This window comes from Solanum stenotomum, chromosome 9 (assembly GCF_019186545.1).
Source record: "Solanum stenotomum isolate F172 chromosome 9, ASM1918654v1, whole genome shotgun sequence".
NCBI lineage: Eukaryota > Viridiplantae > Streptophyta > Magnoliopsida > Solanales > Solanaceae > Solanum > Solanum stenotomum.
Genome location: NC_064290.1, coordinates 11,954,319 through 11,976,274, shown reverse-complemented (window position 1 = coordinate 11,976,274; position 21,956 = coordinate 11,954,319). Strand labels below are relative to the sequence as shown.

Genomic DNA, 21,956 nt, shown 5'->3' with positions numbered 1-21,956 from the left:
AATTGAGCATTTTTTAAAATTAAATTGTTACTGAATACTATTTTAAAAAATGTCGCAAAATAAAAAAATATCACATAAATTAAGAGAGTTAGAGGCACCATCCTCAAATAATAAAAGTTAAAACAATCTTCGAGCTTATAACTTTGGTGTTCTTTACTTTGTTAAGGTCAGAGGCGCTCTATGTATTGTTTTTTTATTTGTTTTATGGAAACTACTAATACAGATACAAAGTCTCCAGGCAAAAATAACTATCAGAATATTACTATTAAGATGGAAAGAGAGCACTAAATTTAATCAGTTATACATGCAAGACAAACCTTAGAATCGAACCTCTATTGTATCCGTTTATTCAGATCATCTACTTTCGCCTCACAATCTAAATCATATATCACCCTTTCGAGACTCGGTGTACTCACAGGAATACAACTGAGAACACTTTGAAGGCCATCAAGAAAATTGATAAAATCATGGAGGAGAGACATATTACAAAGAGGTTCCTTAGAGTCGACATGGTTTAGTTTCTACTATTGGCACTTTGTGTTTATGCATCTGATCTGCAAATTATTCAAACACACAAAAGCCAACAAATTCTAGTATAAGAGAACTCACAAATTGAAGGAAATGATAGAATCTCATATGTCTGAGTGGAATTTCAAATAAGAATTTAACTTGTATACACCGGCAATGTAAACAACTTTTACTTTATTAGTGTATTTTACTGGCAATTATAATGTAGATCTGCCTCTGCTTGTTACCTCCATCACGAGCATCTTACGCTACAGGGGTGCTAGTTCTTGATTAATAAGATATCAAAGGGGCCTGACAAAACGTAATAGGCTAGCACACGCTGTTTCTTCAAGCTCTGCCATTTCTTTCAAAAATCAATAAACAGCGCTATAGTTATCAGGTGATGTTCGAGCTAACTCAGACTATTTCATCAAATACTTATTACCTTCCTAGCTAGCTTTGGATTCATAGACATCACTAGCTTCTGTCATAACTAGGTCCGACTTCGTTGCCATCACCAGCGCTTTGTTCCTGGGATCAGAGAAGAGAGATGACTAGCTTAGTATGTACAACATGTACTTAAAAGATAAAAGACTATGCTGATGCTTTAGTTTTCTAATTGAAAATATTTGGGGGCAGGTAAAAGGAAGTTGTTTATACTGACAAACATAGATTAATATTTGAATATGGTTATAAAGCACAAGAGTTAATTAGTTATACAGCTAGCGGCACAAGACAAACCTTAGAATTGAACCTCTGTTGTGTCCATTTATTCAGATCATCTACTTTCACCTCATCATCATTGTTCACACTTTCGAGACTCGGTGTACTCACAGATATTCCCTGTTGAACAAATGTCTTCATTTCAGGCCAGTAATCAATCAAACACATACCTGAGAATTGGAATTTCAAGAGTACACTCCGTCAGAAAGAAATGCCCCAGCTTTGGCAGCCTTTGAAGCGTCAGATGTTTCAACAGGGGAAATAAGGTCATGATTCCTTCTCCTTTTTGTTCCTCTTTTGTGATCACTTCTTCCATTGAATCAGAGTCTGTAATGTCTAGTTTCCGGAGATTCAGAAGACCTCTGGCTACTGATGGAGACATCAAGTTTCTCAATTTTCCACAATTCATTATATACAATTTTTCAAGTTTGCTGAAGTAGGCAGTTGGAAGTTGGTGAGAGCATAGAGCACTTATGCTGTTAGCATCATAGATATATAGATATTCCAGGTTGGGACAAGAAACCTGCAAATACACAAATTTATAAATCAGTTATATTATCTATTTAGTCATGAATTGGACCTTTCTATTTCTAATCATGCAGAAACTAATAAATGAATATTCTACTTGAATTGGAAAATACATGTATAACAAAAACTCCTCCTTTAATATCTGATAGGAAGGACTCCCTTGCTGAAACCCAGGGTCTCAACTATCTCCCCTCTTGTATAGTGTCAGTTAAAGGATGCATTTATGTATTATGCCCAAAAAGAAAATTAAAAATAACTCCAACACTAGTAATAGTAGAAAAAATAGACATTGCCTAAGCAATGATCTTTAGTCCTCAAGTAAGGTAATATTCCGACCAAAAGAAGGAGTGTAAGGTAATATTTATACATCTAGCTGCACAAGACAATTGCTTTACTGAGATCATCGACTTTCACCTCATCATCATTGTTCACACTTTTTAGACTCGGTGTGCTCACAGATATTCCCTGTTGGACCAACGGCTTCATTTCAGGGAAGTGACAAATAAGCGCTTTCTTGAGAAATGAAAATTTTAGAGCATGTTCCGTCAGAAAGAAATGCCCCAACTTAGGCAGCTGGGCAAGCTCCAGATTTTCCAACAGGGAAAATAAGGGTTCATTCGTCATGATTTCTTCTCCTTGTTCCTCTTCTGTGATCACTTCTTTCATTGACTCACAATCTATTATATTTAGTATTCGGAGATTCAAAGCACCTCTGGCCACTGATGGAGACATCAAGTTTCTCAATCTTTCAAGTTTGCTGAAGTAGGCAGTTGGAAATTGCTGAGAGTATAGAGCACTTATGCTGTTAGGCCCCCAGATAAGTAGCTCTTCTAGGCTGGGACAACAAACCTGCGAATGTTGAAGTCCTTGTATTTTATATATATAAGGGATGAACGTTCAATATAGCTTAAAGTACAAATCCAAAAATGAACCATATCTCATCTAACGTCAAGGTAACAGGAAGTGAAAACTAAAAAAAATTGCTTCAAGTGTCAAACAGAAATAACTATCTAAAGATTACTGGAGTATTACTATTTACTAGCTAAAATGAAGAGAGAGCAGTGATTAGTTATACAGCTAGTGGCACAAGACAAACCTTAGAACTGAACATGGCTTTATTGAGATCAACTACTTTCATCTCATCATCATTGTTCACACTTTCGAGACTTGGTGTACTCACAAATATTCCTTGTTGGACAAATGTCTTCATTTCAGGGCAGTCACTAATATGCACTTCCTTGAGAAAAGGAATTTCAAGAGTACACTCCGTCAGAAAGAAATGTCCCAGCTTAGGAACCGTGTAAAGCTCCAGCTTTTCCAACAGGGGAAATAAGGTCATGATTCCTTCTCCTTGTTGTTTCTCTTTTGTGATCACTTCTTCCATTGACAGACAGTCTCTTATCTCTAGTTTCCGGAGATTCAGAAGACCTCTGGCCACTGATGGAGGCATCAAGTTTCTCAATTTTCCACAATTCGCTACATACAATGTTTCAAGTTTGCTGAAGTAGGCAACTGGAATTTGGTGAGAGCATAGAGCACTTATGTTGTTAGCCCCATTGATATTTAGCTCTTCTAGTCTGGGACAACAAACCTGCAAATATATGTTTTTAATATCTCAAACACATTTTAAAAAAGGCATAATACAAAAACATGCCCTTTAACTTAGACTCAGCTCACATCTATGCCCTTCAACTTTGGGTGTGCATAAATAGATACTTTAACTTGTATTACGTGACATCCTACATGGCAATTTAGTGTCCTACATGTATTATTCCACATAGGACGCATGTGTCTACTTGTTCAATTTTATACAAGTTTAAGTGTTTACTTGTGCACATCCAAAGTTGGAGGGCATACATGCCAATTGAAGCAAAGTTAAAGGTTATATTATGTAAATGCCTTAAAAAAGAAAGAGACTTTGTGTAAGTAAATATCTTTAATACTCAAGTAAAAGGTAAAATTTTAATTCATAAAAACTGAAAAAGTAAGATGGTTTCATGATAAGAAGCAAACCTTTTCATCAAAAAGAGGACTTCAGTGAGTGAAGGAGTTGTTGGCTGTAGGCCAGAAATTTTGGAACTCAGGTAAGTAGTGGAATAGCATTTTCCGTAACTGAGGGAACTCAATGCCCTCAACAGTTGTATTGCAAAAGTGAGTGAGGCATTCCAGAGATTCAAGCTTCAAGTCATATAAACTCGGGAACTTGATTACTTCATGTATCCTCCTAGAGATGTTCAATAAATGTGTCACTAATTTACAATAAGAGAGGCGGAGATATTTTATGTTCTGAAATTCATTCAGCTGCAACTCAGTCAACACATTATTAGAGCCATCTCCGGTTGAATCTACAAATTCGCTCTCCTTCAACAGGTGGCAGATCCAATCATCCAATTGGGCGGTCTCAGTGACCTCTAAAGAAATAACCTTGTCATAATCATCCATGCTTGAAGCCATTATGATAGCTCCACCCACTGTAAGAGCATACTGTGCCAACTTGGAGGAAAGGCTCAAGTTACTGTAGATCACATCTCCGGAACATCTACTTAATGTCAGTGAAGTTAATCTCGGTAAGGGTTCCAGTTCCCTTAAGGTGGAGTAACTACAATATTCTACTCCCACCATATATAGTTCCTCCAATTGAACTAGCCTTGATAGGACACCTGCTGAAATCCTTTCAAGTCTTTTATACTCATTCCGCAACTCCAACATATAATTAGATTGGTCAGTTTTCCTATCTCCACTGGCAGCTCCTCTAACTGAGAACCTCTTATGCTGAGAATTTCTAAAGTGACAAGTTTCCCGATAATGGATATGTCATCCAACATTAGAGATAACTCAGACACAGCGTCCTCAAACTTGACAACCTCTGAATGGATGCTGGAAAAGGCAGAATGGAGTCCTCATATCCACTCAGGCTTAAGACATTGAGTTCGCCCATGTCATTAAAAAAATTATCCTGTAATTTGAATGGCTTTTTAAAACAGAGTTTCAACATTAGAAGCTTCAGTTTTGGGCAAACTATTGGTCTAGGAAGCTCATCAAATTTATTTGCAACAATTGACATGTGACTGAAATGCTCATAAGTAGTTCTTCTTGGGAACTCTTCCGAGTTCACATGGTGACTTACCATAAAGTTATTCTCTCCCTCGGATGCAATACTTAAAGCCATAGCATGGACCACATCATGCATTTTGACATAATTTTCAAATGAACCTTGGGACAACAAGAAATCGTCTTTCAATATTTCTAACAGAAGACACACCCTATCTCTAGCTTGTTCTAAATTTTCAATTCCCCAAAAGATGCGAAGCCCACTTCCATATCCAAGTAATTCTTCAGGAGAGATATTGCTATCTTCCTCGAACAAGGAACAAAGCAAAAATAGGTACTTGGCTTCATTACTTCCCAAGTAATCATAGCTTAGCCTCAGAGGTTTATACAACTCTGTGGGCACTTCAGGGATACTTATTGTTTCTGCACCACGTAATTGTTCAAGGGCACAGTTCCATGAACGCTTGGTTTTATGCTTTTTTAGTGCTCCTGCAACTGTAATAATTGCAAGCGGCAGCCCCTTGCATTCTTTGGCAACCTCTTTTGCTATGCCAAGTAGAGAAGGATCGTCGACTGAATTACCAACTTTCCGCCTGAAAAGGATCCAGGCTTCCTCTTCATATAAGGTTCCAACTTCCATGATCTTCTGAGCTTTCATTTCTTCACAAACAAATCGGAAACGCGTTGTGAATGTCACTTTGCACTGATGTTTGTGGCTGCTACCCAGGGCCGACTCAACAAGATTGGAGGCCTAATGCCAAACATTAAAGAGGGGGCCTAATATTTTTTGTTAATTCTTTTTTTTTTTTCAATTAAAAAAAAATCATCTATATATTTATTAGAAAACTATTTTTCTAGCCTTTTGGATGTGAAGTCATTAATTAATGTTTTCTAATCAATTTGTTTTAGTAATTTCTTTTCAATTGATAATATAGCTAATGCATTCAATCTCACATTGTTGATCTTAGATAAGATTTTATCAATTTTAGTTTCGAAAAATTTCTTTCGATCGAGGAAATAGTTACAGGAATTGTTAACATTATTCTATAAGCAATATATGCATTAGGAAAAGAATCAAACCTTTTTTTTGATTGAGTATTTCCATTAAATCATTATCTTCTACTTGTATTATTTTTCTTAATAATAACTATAACGAGAATATATATACTTACTAACTAAGAATATCAACAATAACAAAATTTCAAGAAAATTATAAAATAAAGTTAGAATAATAAAACCTAGCTCACGAATCTAAGAATATAACAATATTGAGATAGTGTTGCGTTCCTTCAATATAATGATTGCTTGTTGCACTTCTTAAGATTTTGAAGAAGACACTCAAAAGCAAATTTTGTTCTTTTTTAACTTGTAAGCAACAATAAATCATTCTTTTAGGAGATAGATCAATATTGAGAATAAAAATAAGAAAATAGAGAAGAAAAAAAGATGAGTATAAGGTAAATAATAATATAAGGTCAAATTTTTAGGAGATAAATAAGGAAACACAATTTCCCACTTAAGGAAATTATTTTCAAAAAATGTTTCATTCCCTTAAAAAAGTAGGGAAAGCTAATAGTTATTTTGTTTTTTTTTTATTCTTACATTTTTTTTTTAATTTTAAAATACATATAAATTTAAGTAATATGTATAAGTATTTTTTAAAAAATTGGGGCCCCAAAAAAATATGGGGCCCAAAGCGATGGCTTTAGTTGCCTAGTGGTTAAGACGGCCTTGCTGCTACCGCTGGGAATTCCAAGTTTCTCTAGTTCAAGAGCCTTCCAAACATCATCCAAATGCAACTGTTTTGATCCATTAACCTTGAACGCAGCATATCTCCACGACTCCACAAATCATCCCCTTCTAATGTCAGCCCAACTCCTTGTGCGATCTCACCCTAAATTCTTTTCAAGTCATGTTGTTGACTGACAATTACCATAACAACATCATTGAACAACCTTTCTTGTTTCGCCTTCTGTCTGATTTTCTCAGTCAGTGTTGTCTTACCAACACCACCGAGACCACATATCCCAATAATAGTTACCCCGCCATCTCTCAAACCTGCCATGACCCCTTCCTCTTTCAATTTTCTGGAGCCAAACTCCTCACCAGTGTAACTAGGTATAGCTTCAACTTCAACAGGTGGTACAGGATAGGAGAAATCCACATAATTGTTGCCTTCAGTTTGAAGACCAATCACATCCATTACAATTTCCTTAGATCTCTTGCTTTGCAAGTAACGCGACTTCAAGTTTGGACACCAACCATAGAAACAACCTCAGCTCTACGTCGCAATATAGTAGCCACATCAGCAGTAATTGTATCAACATGAGTTGACCAACCCTGGATGTTGGGAGAAATGACATGTAAGTTTCTCCGGGCAGCTTCCACCCCACTTCTGATATTCTCCAGCCTCTCAAATTCATTATCCAAAGATGTGATGTTGCTCTCATAGGTAAAGAAATATCCAATCTCTTGCACAACTGACTCGATCAACCAATCTGTGACTTTGTCCACAACTTTACCTAAGAAATCCATATCTATCTCCGGAGTTCAGTAGCTAGTATAATAAGCCTTAAAAATCTCTTTTTTTGACTGTTTTCTGTGTAACTGGGAAGTAAAGGTTATATTAAATGAAAGCTGAAAGAGCAATAATGGAGAATTTGGTATATGACATTGAAAGCTAAAAAAGTAGTGGGAGTGTTTGATTAGATAACATTTCAAAAATTCGGATTCCATATGGAAGACAAAGAAATGTAGATAAAAAGTAAAAGGAATATTGTTTGCTTTTGGAATTTTTCCCTCTAAAGTGGAATCATATTCTGTATTATTGAAGTCTCATTTGTAAATGATAATGAATTGATTGTAAGAGGAAAGAGCTCTATAGTTTTCCAATTCGCAATCAACTGATATTATTTAACTTAATCTTAGTAATTTTAGCTTAAAATAATAATTTTCCAGAATGAGATGATTTTCGGGGAATTGATCCGTCTTGTGATATTATTAACCGTGTTCAGATGAAGTAAGTAAGTATAATTGACATAACATGAAATTGAACGTATGGTAAGGAAGCAGAGGACGATGAGAAAGTAAAAGAAGGAATCAACTCTAGAAACAGACAGAACATGAGGAACCAAATAAGATAGAATCTGATGAGAAAGACAAGAGGTCATTGGATGACAACCAGAGAGCTGAGAAGCAAGATTAAATAACCCAATAATCACTTCAGTATATAATCAACTGCTGGTGACGATGATTACGCTGTTCATGGTTATGGTTAAAAAATCAAACCGAACCGCAGTCTGAATAAACTGATATTTATTTTGGTTAGGTTTAGTTTTCAAAATTGAAAACAGACACTATTTGGTTTGGTTTTGATTTTACTAAAATAAACTGCAAAATAACGAAAGCGAACTGAGAAATTATATATATATATATATATATATATATCAATTTTATAATTATTTTATTTATATATTATTTATAAATAAAATATAAATATTTTATTAAATTTTAATCAACTTAAGTCTACTTAACTATTTTCTCAGGCCCAACTCAACTACTAAAACCCTAAGTCTAAGTCCATCAAAGTTCATTATTTTAGTTTTACCAGCACTACCTCACATTAGATAGTCACACTTTCTCAATTGTTGAGACTTGAGGAAGGGGTTATTTTTTTCTATAAAAATTTGATCTTTGGTGCATAACGATTTTTAGTATTACTTAACTAAATCACTTTATTCGTATAATAATAACTCTATTATTACTTAATTAAATCCACAATAGCTTTCATGTGACTTGTTCATGTATAATTAGATGTCTATGTCTATCAAGATGCGCGTTCCCTCAACAAACTTATTACTTTCTAATAACCGGAAAAAAAAACGCATGATTGTCATATATGTTTCCTGTTGAGAGTGACAATCATATATAGATTTAGATGAGGAGGAAGATTTTGATCAATTTAGAGTTGGTTATTCTAAATTGATCAATATAAGGGCGACAAAAGAATCAATCTAATTCCACTTGGAAGAGATGATAGTAAACATTCGTCATTATGGATTGGAACCTTTTGTATTCTTTTAGATATGAGGTTAAAGTTCATCTTTGAAGTTAAAGCATTAAACTCCAAGCTAAAACTTTAAGAAAGACCCAAGTCGTCTGTTCAGTAAGCATTTATACTTGTTTCACTCGACTGGGTGTAGCAGAAATTGTATATTCTGGAACTAACATAACCATGAGCAAGCCAGTTAAAATCAGGAAGCAAAGAAAGTGTTGATGCTAGAACACAGATCACTAATGCGCGAAATATTACATGGCATAAACAATGATAATCACAGGTATTCCAGAGCGAGTAAATGCAACTTGTTATGAAGGAGCCTCTTGCCTTCAACCGATCCTATTACTAGAAGAGTAATCAACATGTGTTCAGATCAACTGAGTGGTGTATGATGAATTTAGCCAGTAACCAAGTAATGAGAAAAGCAGATGGATGATTTAAGAGGTGTGTATTGGGAACCTTCTCCAGATACAGCAAGTTTTTCCAGTAAAATCGAGCAAGAAAACCTGGAAATGTTCATCTTCTTTGAACTACAAACTAGATTATGTTACAGTGACCAGTAAGTAGAACTTTTCTCAGACTGCTAGAATGGCTTGGGTACAGCACGGTATATTTGTGTAAAGTGCTATCAAAATTAAAGGATAAAAAAGTGAGAAAAAAAAATACACAGGAAACATAATATACACAGGCCTCATTTATCGATCTCCCTTGCTCACCGCTTTAATTCCCATGTATAGTTCAAAATCCCTGACTGAATATTACTTTGTAGTGCAAAATGTCACTAGATAACCTTAAATTACCGCACAAGGCTTCTGCTGTTTTTCTTCATAACTGCTTCAAGGAACCTGAACATCCACTTATCTAGCATGCCTATTATACACAAAACATTAGGTAAGTATGTGAGAATTTGTGATTGGATCAATAATTTCCAACTAAATTCAAAGTCCAGTTTCTTCCGTGTTTCAAGAATGTGTGATTAGATTAAGATTTCCAACTAAATTTAAGGTCCAGTTTTTAAGTGTTTCAAGAACGTGTAATTAGATTAAAGATTTCCAACTAAATTCAAGGTCCAGTTTCTTAACGGCAAGAAACAGTCCTTAGGGGTATCCCCCAATTCCAGACAAAATGAGATCTTAAGAAGTCAAACGAATCAGGTGAAAAAATTGTTGTTCATACTTAAATTCACAAAAGCCTTCTCTGTAAATAATGTAGTTCCTTCCGAGTATCAGACTCATTAGACAATTCTATTGATTTATTCTCAGTGCAAAACAAAGGGGTCCCAATATTAAGCCACTCCTAAGCCTATGACTGTCATAACCACATATAAAAATCAGTACCTACTCAAAAGACACAATATAAACTCCATATCATTGGCAGATGCCAGGTCTATACTATTCCAGGAAATAATGAGAATGGAGATGTTGTTTGAATGGAAGATCCCTCGACTGAGAACATAGAAACAAAGATTATAGAACATGGGAGAAATCCCAAGGCATTGGTTAACTCTTAAAAGATAATCTCCCCAAGAAATTAGCATTCCATTCTCAATATGTAAGAAAAGAAAAAGTACAAAAGAAGACTCAAAATCATATTTACTGGCACCAAAATATATTTAAGCATTTTCCACACACCCCAGCAAATGATTAACAAATTCTTCACACAAAACAAAATGAGCATCAAGTTCAGCCTTCAAATGACAAGATTATACATTCAAAAGGAAGAACAGAACAATAGCAGAGACTTTTGGTTTATCAAGGAATTTTATACCTTAAATAAATCCTACAGCTAAGTATTAGAGGCAAACCTGTCAAGGCAAAAGTACCACCCAGTACTGCACATAATCGAGTGATAAAGTGCAGAAAATTGCGACGTTCTTCTCTGATGGTCACAGTAATTGGTGACAAATCATATAAGAAATATACAGCTGCATTAAGTGGGAAATACATTCAATAAGCAAAAAGTACAACAAGAGAAAAGAAAAGAGCAGCAATTGATAGAAGGAATTAATCTGTCAAGTACTTAAGACTTTAGAGAAGCACCTGGCCATGTCCGATCAAACTCATTGATGGGAGAAAAGTATTCCGATACAGAGAATTGATTAGTTGGCAAAACTTCTTTTGATAGATACCTATATTCAGTGGGAACAATCTACACGACAAAAAGCAGAAATTCAAAATGCAGAGAGACAAAGGAGAGCCAAACAATGCAACACTAGCCTTCTAAGAAAAACTTGGTCAGGAATTAAGGTAACTAGACCTTACATTTCACCATAATTTAAGGAAATCCCTCACTTCTCGTTATACTTAAGGACAATGTGACGGAGGACACTAGCAGATACAACAACAACAATAATCCCACAAGTGGGGTTTGGACACTAGCAGATACCAGGACAAGAAATTACTCCTGATATACAACTGTGTATTTAAATATTAGCTCCCTTGGTCTGAATACATGTGTCACATTTAGTTTTGACTACTCAACTACTAAGGTAAAAGTTGAAATTCTATCATATTTAAATTAAAGTGGGTCCACAAGTACAGATAAAGTTCCGACTTCAAAAAACTGGAATACTGTTAAGAGTGCAAATAGGTCCCAAAATTGACCTTTTTCTGATACGAAAGTAATTAAGAAGTATTACAATAATATTTTTGAAAAAAAGTTCTTATTTCAAATGGATACAATCTTGAACAACCTGAAAAAGGAAGTAGGACAAGAAGGAGGGAGTTGATCATATCATCATATCATATCATTTATCATATCATATTCATTCATATTATATATATATATATATATATATATATATATAATATATGACTAAAAGTGGGAAGAAACTAAGTCAAAAGTTGGATTACGAAAATACCCCTTACCTATTAATTTATTTTCTTAAAATCATTCAAAAAATATTTTTTTTCATTAAAATTAACTTCATAACTACACCTCTTCATTTTCATAACTTATATTATAATAATATTCATTAATTTTGTGCCTTTAACTCACATTATCATCTTAAATTGACATTATTTTCTACTTCTTTTTAGCTTCCATTAGTTAAAAGAACTTTTCATTTCTTTTACCTTCTATAAAATCAATAGTTTTATCTTTTGGGCTATTGTCAAACTATTATATGTTTTCTTTTTTAAAAATGCTCAATATTTGGTGTATTCTTAGCGCTTTCTGCAACAAAGCTATATTTTTTTTTATATTAGTTTCTTAGACCTTTGTTTTGCTCTTAATAATTTTTGTTCTCTTTTGTTGTTTATTGTTCATTGCTTGCGTTTTCAGTCTTCAGACTTTGTTTTATATTATGTGACTTGTTTTGCTTGGTCACCTTTTGAAATTCTCGCATCTGCTCAATTGCTTCACTACCTTCTCTATTAATTTAAGAAATTTGTACTAATTAGTATAGAATCATGTGCAATGCACGTGTTCGAGAACTAGTGAAACTATATGCAGTTACAATCATCTTTTTTAGCTAAAACCATTTATCTGCTGTTGACGACCCTGATGCAGAAAAATAGTCTCCTCAATTTCAGTTCAAAGTGGAACAGAGATCATGCACCACTGTGAATGTCTCCAGAAACTACCATCACCCATTTGGTGTAGCTCCATAAGCAGCACTAAAGCTAATTAAGTTATTCTGGGACTGTAATTATCAAAAAAAGGAAATGGTCACCTAAGGATTAGTCTTTCTATTTAATAATTTTTTGATACTCGAGAAATCCCCAATAGCCGGTAGCACATGGCTAGAAACTCAACAGATAATGGGCTCGCCCCTCTACCCTTCTATTTAATGTTGTTGTTCTATGGAGAATGCACCATCTTATGACCTGTATAAACCATTAATTGGCACATATCCAAGTATAGGCAGAAAATCAGATAGTGAGCTCCTAATTACGAAAGATAAGTTCCCTACAACAACAAAAAAATTGAAACTGGCGTTGTTGAGATAAGTTACCTAAAGCTTAGCTCATATCTCTTTTTCAAGTCCACGAAAATGACAGTTAAAAAACTAAACTAAAATATAAAAAACAAGAACAGAAAAATGACTGAAGTGTGCAGTTGCACATTCATTTCCTCAGTTCGAGAAATATCTATGGCTATGTCCAAATAATGTAGTTTTAAACTAAACATCAAATATAATGTCCTTAATTTCAAATGAGGGCTACAACTCAAACCTTAATATAATATTTGAATGTTCCACTTGCCCCACGCAGAATTCGTTCTGTTCCATCAAGTGGGTTGTGACCACCAGGATATTTGGGCCCAAATGATAAGTCATGGATGATATGGCTCACATTGACATGAGTAGTACCTCCAAAAATCTGCAGTAATTAAAAACAGATACAAACAGGAGTAAGCAAGAAACAGGAAAACAAATCTGGTTTCTAAAGAACTTCCAATCAACCAATTCTTAACAGGTTGTTATTTTCAAGTCTACTTAAGTTCCACTTCAAGGAAGAAAGTAATGTACTTCAAAACAGGGACCAAAATTTATGCAGGAAAAAGGTTTTAAAAATGTGGTTTACTTGATTTACCTGTGAATTAAAAGTATATGGCTTGCCGTTACAAACTATTCAGCAACTCAAAATTGTAACTATATCATCGGACTATATCTAAACACTTCTCTTAATGAAAATTAATTAAGATCTAAAAAAAACTAGCTCCGAAGATCACAAGTACACAAGAAATATCAAATCTCCAGCGACAAATGGAAATTTAATTTTTAGCTGAACCACCAAGATATAACTCAATTAAACTATATTGGATTCTCAGACCTTTGAGAGGTTTAAATTCCCTACTTCCTCAGAAAATAACTTAAAAGTAAAAAAGATTCTCAAAATTTAATATTAGCATCTTCCAACTAGAAACCTTCAAAGATCAGTAGCACATATATAATCAACAATAACAGAAAACAAAGTTAAATGGAGTAGTCAATATCTTAACGGGTTGTTGTATCATTGCACAAAATCATACAATAAAAGAACATAATTCCAAGAGATCTAACCTTTTGAGCAACAAAAATGTTTAACCCATGAACAGATATATGGAAATTTCCGGCAACACGTTGGACATCCAAAACACCATAGACCTGTAATAAGCAAATACAATTATCATTTCTTATTTAGCCCAAGGGGTGTATCTGGTACTTCCAAGGATAAGGATACAAAAAAATTTCCTAATCTTATCTCTGAGGTATAAAGGAGAAAAAAGGGTGTTTACAAATAAAATAAGCAGCTAAAAATGAAAGAGGCACGTACTCTGCATCCCTCCCCATGAGCCAATGCTTGCTTGACCTTCTTAATCAAATTTTCAGCATCTTGATCGAACCCTTGCATATGGGTTTTATTATCCGAATCATCGTGATGGTCTTTGTGATCATCTGATCAAAGTTGTCATTTTAGAACCATGCTACATTGCTATTAAACATATAGGATATTTTACATCCAAAACAAAAAATAATGCAAGTTCACTAATGTGAGGACAAGTAGCTTCTCTTCCCACCAAATACTTGGGGATGCCCTTGGGAGCCAAGAACAAAAAATCGGAAGTATGGAGTGAAGTTTTGGAGAGAAGTGAAAGGAAGCTGACAAGGTGGAAGAGTCAATATCTATCCCTGGGAGGTATATTGACTCTCATAAAATCAGTTCTAGATGCACTTCCGACTTATATGCTAAGTCTTTTTCCACTACCAAAAAGAATTGGAAAGAAACTCAACAAGCTGAGAAGGGTTTTCCTCTGGCAAGGAAATAAAGAGAAGCAAGGATACAACCTGGTTAAACGGGAAGAGGTGACAATGAGCAAAGCACAAGGAGGTCTGGGCATTAAGAATTTGAGTACTCAGAACACCAGTCTGCAGCAAAAATGGTTGTGGAGATTCTGTTGTGAAGATATGGCATTATGGAGGAGGTTTATTGCTGAGAAATATGGCCTACAGAGCAACTGGATAACTGAAGAGGTGAATGGCACTTTTGGGTGCTCTGTATGGAAAACCATCAGGAGAATGTGGCCTGATTTCAGTGCAAAGATGACCTTCAGAGTGGGGAATGGTTTGAAGACCAGTTTCTGGAATGAGACCTGGTTAGGTGATGTAAATCTGAGGATACTTTTTCCTGATCTGTACATTATCAGTCTACAGCAGAATGACACTATAGCGCAGATGTGGAGCCCTCAAGGTTGGGACCTTATGTTCAGAAGGGCTCTAAATGATTGGGAGGTTGGAAGAGTAGCAGACCTACTGCATGCTTTAAACTTTGTTTCCAGGCACTGTCACACAGCCTGACAAACCAGTTTGGAGACTGCATAGCAGAGGGGTTTTTACAGTTAAGTCATGTTATTGGGAGAGGAATACCAATCATCTTTTGACAACAGTTTGGCCCTGGAAATTAATCTGGAAAATTAAGGTTCCTTTAAAAGTTGCATGTTTCACTTGGTTGGTAATTAGAAGAGCTTGTCTCACCCATGAAGTGCTACAAAGAAGAGGTATACAGATCTGTTCAAAGTGCTACATGTGCGGACAGAAGACTGCAGTAAATGGTCATTTGTTTCTGCATTGCAAGATAGCTACAGATCTGTGGAACATGTTCGTTTGTATACTTGGGGTTAACTGGACAATGCCCAGAACCACTTTTGAGGTCCTAACACACTGGCAAGGAATCAGAAAGAGAGGATCAAAAGAAGACTGGTGGAAAAATATCCCTGCTTGCATATAGTGGACACTATGGAAGGAAAGGAGTGGGAGATGTTATGAAGGAAAGGTTAGCAGCTCACAGGAGATCAAGATGAGATGTCTTAGTCTTTTGTATTTTTGGTGTAAGTAAAATTTAGTGGGGGAAGTAGATAGCCTTGTGGAGTTTAAAAGCCAATTGTAAATTTAGTTGTCTTTTTGGATTTGAGTATGATGGCACCCCCTGGGGGTTTGTAAATCCCACCTCATCTATTTTGATGAGTTCTTTTGTGTGAATACAAAGTTACCTATTTCAAAAAAACTAATGTGAGGAGAAAAAAAGGCGCACGCAATTTATACACAGAGTCAAGAGCAGAACAAAAAGGCATTACCATGTTTATGTTCCTTTTCCACAAGGTCTGACAGATACTCAGTTCCAGTAATGTGGCCATCACTGTTCAAGCGAAGCTGCAAAAACTCTTAACCATTAGCAAAATGCTTTCACAACTCCGGAAAAAGGTAGGGAAAGATTTAAAAAAGAAAAAGGATATGTGCTTGGACAGGGCATAGGAAGTAAGTACTGCAGGAGAAAACAAAACTCCAATATGAAGTGAAAGGCAATAACAAAATCTCTACTGAACTGTGCAACAGAAGTTGGTTAGGCCAACTCAGATTTTGCAAGTGAAGGAGGTCCACTAGTTCTAGATAGCTACCTAGCATGAATGAGAGACTAATATAATCATTAGGAATATTCTATACAGTATTTTAATTATACTCTAGACTTTTTTTGGGTAAAGTGCAAAGCTTGTAGCTTGTTACAATTTCAGACAACACTAACTTCCCTCCCATTCTCGTAACTACACTACACTGCTGGAGTTTCCAAGATTCATCTATCTTTATACAAACCTCCCCACCTATAAGGTATACATTATGAAACATCTAACCAATGTTGTCAAAGGCAAAAAGCGCAAAAAAGCTCTAAGGTCTATTGGGGCTTTAAGTGCAAAGCGCAAATAAAGCGTGGGCTTCAATGAAAAAAGGTGCAATGGGAGAAAAAAATATGAATATATATGTTATGTCCAAGACTAATAATTATAAACATGAATGACAACTATATTACCAAAGAAATTGAATTTTTTTTATGATAAAGTAAAATATCAATTGTTTAGTGTCACTTCTTCAGAAGAGGTTCATTGGCAAGGAAAAGTGTCGTCATCAGACACTGAAGCGCACATAAAGCGAGGTGAAGCGCACAACACATTTTGAGCCTCGCTTTAGGGCTTAAGCATGCTTAAAGCATGCCTTTGACTACACTGCATCTAACACACAAATTTATTCAAAAACATAAAAGATTTGAACTGGAAGTGTGGTTTAAGTAAACAAGGTTTCTTTTTTTTTATGACCGTGGTGTCAGGGCCAACTTTCGCACAACTCGACTAATTCCACGGGATACATGACACATTTCACCAACATCAGGTATCAAGTAACTCTGTCCTCCAAGGTTAGGAGGATGGGAAGATCACTTATTTCTTATTGTCTCCGTGGGATTTGAACCTAAGACCTTATGACTCTCAACCATTTCATTGACCACCAGATCACACCCTTGGGTGCAATATAGTATCTTTTTAACCTTCACTTACTTTATGTTTATTAAAAGTTTCTTTCCCTGTTAAATAGGCAATAGGTTCAACAATTTCGAAACTAAGAAGCTTAACTTTTATGCTTTTGCATAAATTTCTTTTTAATACAATAGTGTCCGGAGCCAACTTGCACGCACCTTGACTATTCCACCGGATATCTGCTACCTCCCACCAACACAAGTACCTATTAACGATGCATATTGTGGCTTTAGCAGATGAAAAGAAATCACCTAGTGTTTTTTGTCTTCATTGACTACTAGGGCACATTTCTTGAGTGTTTTTATGATTGGATAACTTCAACATTACTAAAACAAGTTACTAATGAAGAAAATATTTGGTGTCAAAGCAAAGAGCATAGAAAAGTGTCAAGGTATATTTAGGACCTTAAGCACAAAACGCAATTTAGTGTAACAAAATGCAAATGAAGAAAATATAAAAAGTATATATGTGTTGCAAGAAAAGAAAATTAAGGGGAAAATACCAAGAAAAATCCTTTTAGTATTCTAAATGCAAGGACACAATAAGTTTCTAACACAAGTTTAATGACTAATTTTCCTACACAATTTCTAAGAATCATGATAAATCATGTTCCCTTAAAAATTGATATTCACTTTGCCAGATACATTTGTCCCAAAATTCATATGACTCAAAAGTTCAATAGAAAACTGACAATTCAAATGGTCATATGCTTTTCCAACTCTAGTTTGCATATAGCACCAGATTTTCTTCTTTTTGTAAGTATTGACCAAGGCATTCATTTGCTACTATTGTTGCATTAATGAGTTTGGCTCCCTTTTATGAGTGCATTTTGATAACTAGATATGAGTTTTGCTATCACCTTCTTCAGCCTCTCTGTCAAAGTGTTTAGAATTAATCTCATACACTTCCCAATAGACTAACTGGTCTAAAATCTTTAACTGCCACAACTCCTTTTTTTATTGGGCGATAAAGCAATGAAAGTAGCATTAAAACTTCTTCAAAGGTACAATTCAGGTTGAATCACTCCACCATCTTCATTTATCATCCATGACAATTTTCCAACACTTTTGGAAGATAAACATATTAAAACCATATGGCTCGAGAGCCTTGTCCCCATCAAACTGCTTTATATACCCTCTATTTCCTCTTCAAAAAATGGTCATAGTACCCAAATTTTTTTCTTCATTTTGTGTATTTGTCTCCAACTGTTACCAATAGACACCTTGACTTCTGCCTTCAGGATATCTCTTTTTTCCTTGCAATTTCCTCTCGCACTGAGGTGATTGTTTCCTTCTCAACTATTATTGCATTCTCATCAACTATGGCTCCATTAAAATGATCCAATTCTTCCAGCCTGTTCAAAGCCTTTTTCTTTCCTTTCTTCCAGCCAACGATACACCTTATTGTTCCATTTCTTAATATCATTTAACTTCCTGGCAACAATAGTATCTAGATCACAACTCACCTTGTTTGAGTTCCACCTTCACTCCACAAGTTCAATGAAATCATCTTTATCAATCCACATGCTTTCAACTTAACCCCTTCCTTTGCTCAAAACACCACACTCAGAACCAATTCATTGATTTACTAAAATCGGATGGGCTATATGAATCCTCTGCGCCTATTACACTTTATTTAAGTCCATTTATTCCAATACTAATTACTAAAGTTTTTATCTTTTAATACAAATTTTGTAGTTCACTAAAACTAGAGATTTTCAAAATTTCACCCCTATCCCTGCAGAAACATACTAGTCTCTAGCCAGAAAGATAGTGAATCTAACATAAACAAAAACAGCTTGACAAAAAGAACAACTCTAAGCCTTAATTCTAACCATTGCATTGCCAACTGTTTAAGTATAACTTGTAACCATGAACACTCGAAATTTTTTTAATAGTTCGGTTCTCTTCGGATGCTAATATGTAATTAAAGCAACTAGCCAACATAAAAACGTCAAACTCAGAAAAATATAAGCATGAAATACTAAGTGAAAACAGAATAACTGTTTTTTTCTGTCATACCCCACTAATGCTGCATCTTACCCCTCTCCNCCCCCCCCCCCCCCCCCCCCAAACCAACCACCACACACGCACACAAAACAAACACAAAAGAGGAAGAGAAAAACTAAGAAAGATATTTTTTTTATCAAGAACTAAGAATGATATTGTTACCAGATTAAATATAATAAAGGTACAAATAGTTGCTAGTGAAGACACTACAAAAGTGAAAGCACGGTTAACATACTAAAATCTACAGATTTAAGCATCATCTTGTCATGCAAAACATGGTCACTTTCTTTTCAGTTTGATGGGTAGAGCACTTCTTTTTATGATAGGTAGGGCAGAACACTTATTTCTCAAATCAAATAGACCAATTACCTTCCATATGTTTGTATCAAGGTCTACTTCATGCTTCCCCGACATATCAATAGCATCCACACTTAGAACTACCAAGGTAGAACAAATTGGTCAATGTCTGAACTCTGAAGCATTTAGATACTAGGTATTCACAAAGAAAACGAAATCCAAAAGAGCGTAAGCAAACATAGACCAGAAGGGGGGTTATTTATCTTACCATCACAAGGTAAAGAGGGGAATGTCATATTGATGTGTATGGGAAGAGTCTCTCCACGTCTCAAGTCAACAGCCATCTGCGAAAACATAATTCAGATCAGAAACCTTTAAATTACACTTAAGTGGGACAGAATAAAGTAAACAATAAGAGAAGCAAAATTGAAGAGAAGAAAAAAACCTGGTGAACTGTAATCGTATTAAGATAGTAACTCAGTTCATGCAGAAATAATGTTGACATGATAACCAGCCCCACAATGGAAACTAGTGAGTAAAAACCAAAGGTGTAAAGTTAGTCAAGAATCAAACCTAAAGAAAAGATGCAGAATATAGTAAGCATATATCTTCTAACTGGACAATTCTAAAGTAACGCCAACAGAAGTAACTAGCAACAGTTGCAATTCAGTACCAGGCCCTTTGCATCAATAGGTTAAAATAGTCTAATGAGAAAGAATGTGTCCACGTTCGTAGTTGCAATAAGTTTTCTTTTTTAAATCGAGATTGGCTTGGTCTGTTTCAAAATACGGTTAAACAACATGTTAACTAATCGAATACGATAAATTGGATTGGATTTGACCGGGCGTAGGGAGCAACTTTGACAAAAGGACAGGAAAATCTTATAGAATCAAACAACCAATGAACAAACAGATGTAGCATCAATAACTTTCATGAACCAAAAATGTATCTCCAAAATTCACAGCATAGATAAACATAGTCTAAGATCAACTATCTAGAAGTAGCACAACTTAAACATACACAACATATTTAAATGTAGACACAGTTTAGGATATTCAATTCACAGCCAACAGTTCTAATTACTGCTTCTTTTGAAACATTAAGACAACTTTTTCTTTGTTCCAGTATATACAAAAAAATAAAAAAATAGTCATGATCATCCATCCTAGCTACCCACATGAAGAGAAGACATGTAGTTAAGAGATAATAATACCAAAGGCGCCAGATTTAGTCTTTTGTAACAAATGCTCTTCCGCGCGTGGAAAAGCATCCATGGCTCTTAGAACTTGCTTCACACCCATCTTTCTCTATTTTCTACAACTGCAAACAACCAACCAATCAATTTATAAGCTACTATGTCTAAATGATCAAAGCTAAGAAAAAAAATACTACATCTCTGAGGAGGAAAATTAGATGATTTGAAGCAAATCGAATGATCCAAGGAGTAGTAAATTGTAGAGAGAAAAAGTACCTTGAAGGAGAGAGAGGGAGCGAGAGAGGGAAATGGAAGAGAAGGCTGAGGGAGCTCAGGGGAAAGAGGAGGAGAATCCGATCTCTGAAACTTCTTCTGAGAAGAAAGAAAACGACGACGACAAAGATGCAGCGAGAGACCAAGAAAGACTTTGCTTTTCTATTGGGTTGGGCCATTTGGAGATGAGCCCAATTACGAACAATTTTTTGTTTGAGAAAACTTACATAAATTTCACTAGTTTATGATAGAGGTAATTATTTAGATACATTCTAATTTACAATATTACGAATTTTACTATATATTGGTGCATCCTGATAATATGTATTTCGAGATACATGGGGTCAAATTAGATGTAATTTATTCTAGATATAGTGTATCCAAGTGAATTTGCATATATATGAGATACATAACAAATCTCACTCGTCTCCCTCCCATCCCGCTCATCCCTTTCCTATGTATCTGATATTCCAGGTACATGCGAATGACATTAGTTACATGTATCAAGCTAGTGTGTATCTAGCGTGATGCACATTTAGGATACATGACTATCTTGTTCGTCTTCCCATTTCACTCGCCTCTCTCCCTATTTTAGTGTATCTGGTAGCAAGAATACGTGTATCTAGGTGTGTCTTCCTCAATATATAGTAGGAAACTCTTAATTAATGATAAGATACATAATTTTTTGAAAGTGTAGATAATAATAATAATAATAATAATAATATATATGGTAGTGGAGTATGTCTAATTATGTAGTTTCCCCTTCTTCTTTTTTGGGAAAACTACCTTATTAGACATACATTTATAGCATATATACTAATTCTATCTATACATTCAAATAATTACGTATTTTTCCACTAATTAACAGTTTTCTACCATATATTGAGAAAGATACAACTAGATACATGTATTTTTGCTATCAAATACACTAAAACATGGGAGTCGATTGAGATAGGGAGGGAGATAGTCATATATATCATATACATGTGAATCATACTAGATACATGCATGTATCTGGTGTGATTCGCATGTA

General features: G+C 35.0%; 1 protein-coding gene and 1 pseudogene across 2 annotated transcripts; both read right to left on the bottom strand.

Moving 5' to 3' along the window:
* Positions 1-402: 402 nt before the first annotated feature.
* LOC125877947 (disease resistance protein At4g27190-like) lies at positions 403-7,372 on the bottom strand (annotated as a pseudogene).
* Positions 7,373-9,368: 1,996 nt separating this feature from the next.
* LOC125876568 (uncharacterized) lies at positions 9,369-21,055 on the bottom strand. 2 transcript variants are annotated; one of them, XM_049557779.1, is made up of 12 exons: positions 20,927-21,055; positions 20,669-20,775; positions 19,901-19,983; positions 19,724-19,799; positions 19,528-19,595; positions 15,923-15,998; positions 14,125-14,246; positions 13,872-13,955; positions 13,042-13,188; positions 10,906-11,014; positions 10,671-10,790; positions 9,369-9,736 (listed from the first exon to the last, which is right to left on the bottom strand). In XM_049557779.1, exons 2-12 carry the CDS (start codon positions 20,754-20,756, stop codon positions 9,663-9,665), a joined length of 1,047 nt encoding a protein of 348 aa, XP_049413736.1. In that variant the 5' UTR covers positions 20,757-20,775; positions 20,927-21,055; the 3' UTR covers positions 9,369-9,662. The 2 variants fall into 2 exon arrangements, with proteins under 2 accessions (XP_049413736.1, XP_049413737.1); XM_049557780.1 differs by lacking the exon at positions 20,927-21,055 and having other exon boundaries at positions 20,669-20,796.
* Between the last annotated feature and the right edge of the window lie 901 nt (positions 21,056-21,956).

Excerpts from the sequence above, each read along its gene's own strand:
- LOC125876568 (XM_049557779.1), bottom strand. The coding sequence starts at position 20,756 with ATGGGTGTGAAGCAAGTTCTAAGAGCCATGGATGCTTTTCCACGCGCG. Across the intron at positions 13,189-13,871 it reads ACATTTTTGTTGCTCAAAAG|ATTTTTGGAGGTACTACTCA; the intron begins GTTAGATCTCTT and ends TAATTACTGCAG. Across the intron at positions 9,737-10,670 it reads TGGTACTTTTGCCTTGACAG|GCATGCTAGATAAGTGGATG; the intron begins GTTTGCCTCTAA and ends TGTGTATAATAG.